The sequence below is a fragment of the Perissodus microlepis genome, chromosome 17, assembly GCF_051167445.1.
Source record: "Perissodus microlepis isolate ML-2025 ecotype Zambia chromosome 17, ASM5116744v1, whole genome shotgun sequence".
NCBI classification, from domain to species: domain Eukaryota; kingdom Metazoa; phylum Chordata; class Actinopteri; order Cichliformes; family Cichlidae; genus Perissodus; species Perissodus microlepis.
The window spans coordinates 8,902,534-8,907,807 of NC_140477.1; the positions used below are offsets into that span (position 1 = coordinate 8,902,534).

At 48.2% G+C, this 5,274-nt stretch overlaps 1 protein-coding gene across 1 annotated transcript; it reads right to left on the reverse strand.

The window, feature by feature from the left end:
• Positions 1–1,847: 1,847 nt before the first annotated feature.
• LOC146369185 (uncharacterized) lies at positions 1,848–5,061 on the reverse strand. The gene is made up of 2 exons (XM_084911204.1): positions 4,774–5,061; positions 1,848–2,084 (listed from the first exon to the last, which is right to left on the reverse strand). The coding sequence occupies exons 1-2, from the start codon at positions 5,035–5,037 to the stop codon at positions 1,986–1,988; spliced, it is 363 nt and encodes a 120-aa protein (XP_084767330.1). The 5' UTR covers positions 5,038–5,061; the 3' UTR covers positions 1,848–1,985.
• Positions 5,062–5,274: the final 213 nt, after the last annotated feature.

Consider the following 5,274-nt stretch of genomic DNA (forward strand, 5'->3'; position numbering starts at 1 on the left):
TTGTGTAAAACTGTCCTTTCCATCTTATCCGTCACAAGTCCAATCTGGTTGGTCTCACAACCACTCTTCCGGATCTGGTTCTGGGTGTAGATGGAAGCTCTGGAGAAACTGTCTCTGGCATGTCCGTGGAGCACTGCTCCCCGGCTTCTGCAGATTCTGGCTCCCCATTATTGCTCTCAGTTTGGTCTGGAGAGTGTTTCATGGGAACAAGATGCCAGCGATTCTGCCTAATTGTCCCACGAGGTCCCTCCACGAGATATGATCGTGGTGTGGAGTGGCTGCCAATAACGGTGCCGCTGGCTCTCTGGTCTGTTATCCACACTTCTTGGCCTGGAGTGAGCCTGTCGAGGCTGCGTGCGCGATGACGAAGGTTATATGACTGTGCCTCTTTAGTCCTCCTCTCCTTTTCCCTCCGGCCGACAACCACACTATCAGGAAGTGCGGGGTCAAGCAGAGATGGCAGTATTGGCACTGTGGTGCGAAGCCGTCTCCCCATCAAGAGTTGGGCTGGACTATAGCCATTCTGCAGTGGAGTGGCTCTGTAAGCGAGCAGAGCCAAGTGTGGATCAGCAGCTTTCCGCAATAGATTCTTGACAGTCTTAACTGCTCGTTCGGTTTCGCCATTGCTTTGGGGATATTTCGGGCTGCTTGTGATGTGACGGAAGCCATACACTGGCCCATTATCTGTTACCAGCTGCTCGGGGATCCCATGACGTGCAAAAATCCCTTTGAGATGATGGATCGCGTCCTCTGACCTTGAAGGTGTGAGAGGGGCAATCTCAACAAATCTTGAGGCATAATCCACAACAAGAAGGTAGGTTTTCCCTCTCAGCATAAACAGATCGGCTCCTAACTTTTGCCACGGCCGCCCCGGATACTGTGATGGCATCAGCGGTTCTGTGTGGTTTTCTCTCACTTGGCAACATGTCCGACAGTTAAGGACAAGCTCATTTATCTGCTGGCTTAGCCCTGGCCACCAAACCGACTGTCGTGCTCGCTGTCTGCACTTAACCACTCCCTGGTGACCTTTATGTAGTCTGGTGAGCACATCATTTCTCATAGTTGCAGGTATAACCAACCTGTCCCCTTTGATTAGCAGACCATCGTGTACGGTGAGGAACGCCCGTTCTGCCCAGTACAGTCTTAGCGCTGGTTCGCTGTTGAAATGTCCACAGGTGTTTGCCTGGTACATGCGAAATTGAGTAGGAATATCGCATGAGGCGCATCCTAAAGCGTTGAATTCTGGGAGGGAGCGCATCCAGAGTTTGTGCCCCCAGCAGACTTAGCAGCGGCTTATGGTCTGTCTCCATTTGAAAGTGTTTGCCAATAAGAAAGTTGCGGAACCGCTCACAAGCCCAGGTCAGACCTAAAGCCTCCTTTTCAACCTGAGCGTATCTCTGTTCTGTTGCATTGAGGGAGCGTGACGCGTAGGCAACGGGTCTCCACTCCTCATCCCATCTTTGAAGCAACACACCCCCTAAGCCATACGATGATGCGTCCGCTGACACCTTGCAGTCACGGCTTGGGTCATACATGGCCAACACTGGCGGTGATGTGAGCGCATCTTTCAGGTTCTGAAATGCTCTAGCCTGGTCAATGTCCCATCTCCAGCAGTTTTTCTTAGACAGTAAGTCTCTTAGAGGTTTGTCCCTCTCTGCGAGCTGTGGGATAAACTTCCCAAGCTGGTTAACCATTCCCAGAAAGCTCCTTAACTCACTCACACTTTGTGGCTCCTTCATCTCCCTCACAGCCTGGGTCTTGCTTGGGTCAGGGCTGATACCGCTGGCTGAGAGAACATGCCCTAAAAACGTCACCTGCTGTTTCGCGATTCAATTCAATTCAATTCAATTCAATTTTATTTATATAGCGCCAAATCACAACAAAAGTTGCCTCAAGGCGCTTCATAGATACAGAGAAAAACCCAACAATCATATGACCCCCTATGAGCAAGCACTTTGGCGACAGTGGGAAGGAAAAACTCCCTTTTAACAGGAAGAAACCTCCGGCAGAACCAGGCTCAGGGAGGGGCGGCCATCTGCTGCGACCGGTTGGGGTGAGAGAAGGAAGACAGGATAAAAGACATGCTGTGGAAGAGAGACAGAGGTTAATAACAGATATGATTCAATGCAGAGAGGTCTATTAATACATAGTGAGTGAGAAAGGTGACTGGAAAGGAAAAACTCAATGCATCATGGGAATCCCCCGGCAGCCTACGTCTATTGCAGCATAACTAAGGGAGGATTCAGGGTCACCTGGTCCAGCCCTAACTATATGCTTTAGCAAAAAGGAAAGTTTTAAGCCTAATCTTAAAAGTAGAGATAGTGTCTGTCTCCCGAATCCAAACTGGAAGCTGGTTCCACAGAAGAGGGGCCTGAAAACTGAAGGCTCTGCCTCCCATTCTACTTTTAAATACTCTAGGAACAACAAGTAGGCCTGCAGAGCGAGAGCGAAGTGCTCTAATAGGGTGATATGGTACTACAAGGTCATTAAGATAAGATGGGGCCTGATTATTTAAGACCTTGTATGTGAGGAGCAGGATTTTGAATTCAATTCTGGACTTAACAGGAAGCCAATGAAGGGAAGCCAAAACAGGAGAAATATGCTCTCTCTTTCTAGTCCCTGTCAGTACTCTTGCTGCAGCATTTTGGATTAGCTGAAGGCTTTTCAGTGAGTTTTTTGGACATCCTGATAATAATGAATTACAGTAGTCCAGCCTGGAAGTAATAAATGCATGACCTAGTTTTTCAGCGTCATTCTGAGACAGGATATTTCTAATTTTAGAGATGTTGCGCAAATGGAAGAAAGCAGTCTTACATATTTGTTTAATATGTGCGTTGAAGGACATGTCCTGGTCAAAAATGACTCCAAGGTTCCTCACAGCGTTACTGGAGGCCAAGGTAATGCCATCCAGAGTATGAATCTGGTTAGATACCATATTTCTAAGATTTTCAGGGCCGAGTACAATAACCTCAGTTTTATCTGAATTAAGAAGCAGAAAGTTAGCGGCCATCCAGGTCTTTATGTCTTTAAGACATTCCTGCAGTTTAACTAATTGGTGTGTGTTATCTGGCTTCATGGACAGATAGAGCTGGGTGTCATCGGCATAGCAGTGAAAATGTATGCTATGTCTTCTAATGATGCTGCCTAAGGGAAGCATGTATAATGTAAACAGAATTGGTCCTAGCACTGAACCCTGTGGAACTCCATAATTAACCTCAGTGTGTGAAGAGGACTCTCCATTTACATGCACAAATTGGAGTCTATTAGATAGATATGATACAAACCACTGCAGTGCAGTACCTGTAATACCTACAGCAATCCTGAAGCAATCCCGAAGGGCAGTCTCTTGAAGTAATAACGCCCAAACGGTGTGATGAAAGTGGTGTATTTGGCTGAGCTTTCCGTCAGAGGTATCTGCCAAAACCCCATATTAGCGTCCAGCTTGCTGAATATGCTGGCACCAGCCAATCTGCCCAATGTTTCCTCCACCGATGGCAGTATGTACTTCTCTCGACACACAGACTCATTGAGGTGTGTAAGGTCGACACATATGCGTACATCTTCTGTCTTCTTCGGTACCACCACCATGCCTGAGCACCAATCAGTTGGCTCCTCAATCCTGCTGATCACCCCTAGTTCTTCCATACGGGCCAGCTCCTGCTTAACTTTGTCCATCAGAGGCAACGGGATTCTCCGTGGCGTCTTCAAGGAAAAAGGTTGAGCTCCAGGTTTCAGTTTGATGTCGTACGGCTGACGTACTTCACCGAGACCACTGCACAGCTTTGGGTAGCACTTTTTAAGCGTCTCTGTAGTTATGCTCTCCAGAGCCACAAGCTCCAGCTTGCTAATGGCAGGTCTCCCCAGCAAAGCAGTGTGCAGGTGTCTGATGACAAAGACATCCTCAAGTATTTCTTTGTCTCCCTTCCTCAGTGCAAGCTCACTGACACCAACGACATCCAAACAACTCCTCCCGGGACCCAGCAGAGCCTTGGTTGGTTTGTGGAGACTGGGGGGGTGGTTGTGTCTGTAGAGCTCCTTAAACACCTTAAGGGGTAGGACTGTCACATCGGCTCCTGTATCAATTTTAAATGACACGTTTTTGTTGTTTATGCTTAAGTCGACAGTCCACGGCTCACCCTCACACTTAACACTGCCCAGGAACAAACCATGTTCATCCTCTTCAACCTCATGCACTGTTTTTGGTGCCCTGCATACACGCCTGTAATGTCCTTTTTTTCCACATGCATGGCATTTCACTTCATTCGCTGGACAATCCTGCTTTGAATGGGATGGAGCGCCACCACATTTCTGACAGGTTGGCCCTTTTTTGCCGTCTTCTCGGAATCCACGTGTTTTAGCTTGACGACTATCAGTCTGGAGCGGTTTGGTTCTAACAGGCTTACGACTGATTTTATGCACTCTATCTACTGACTTAGCATCGCAAGCCTCAGCTCTAGAGTCACCTCGCAAGGAGGATTGTTGTCGCTTTACCTCTTCACTTTGCCTCGCCATGTTGATAGCCCTCTGCAAAGTCAAATCTGGGTCAAGCTGCATGCGTTCTGACAGCCGTTTGTCCGTGAGACCGACAACCAGCCTATCATGTATCAGCTCATCATGTAGCACTCCATAGTTGCAATGTTCTGCTAGCGCATACAGTGCTGTCACAAAAGCATCCACTGTCTCATTTTCTCCCTGTCGGCGCATATTGAATTTGGCGCGCTCATAGATCACATTTTTCTTCACAATGAAAAAAGCCTGGAAACCATCACGTACCCCGTCATACGTTGTCCTTTGCTCCGCTGTTAAACTCAGACCGCGAAGCACATCGTCCGCCTCGTCTCCCATGCAGTAAATCAACGTGTTGACTTGGTTTTCCTCCGAGCTGACGTTCAAATTACTGGCGAGACGGAATCTCTCGAACCTCCGTATCCATTTGGACCACTCCTGCGGTTTTGAAAAGTCGAAGGATTCCGGTGGCTGGATGCTGAATGTCGCGCTCGGCCCCGCCGGTGCTCTCTGTGCAGTCTCATCCGCCATATTCTCCCCTCGTTTTTCCGCGAGCTCCGCCAGACACATGTTCATTCAGTCGAGGTTATATGGATCAGTACAGGACTTCTGACACCATGTCGTGTTATTTAATTATACGCGGGTCCACTGTACGATTCATAACCACACTTTATTTTCTTGTTCTTGCTCTGCCCCACATAACATAACATTCTATACAAAAACACACCGGTCTCGCCCTCTAGCTGCCATCAGCCTAACTACACTGAC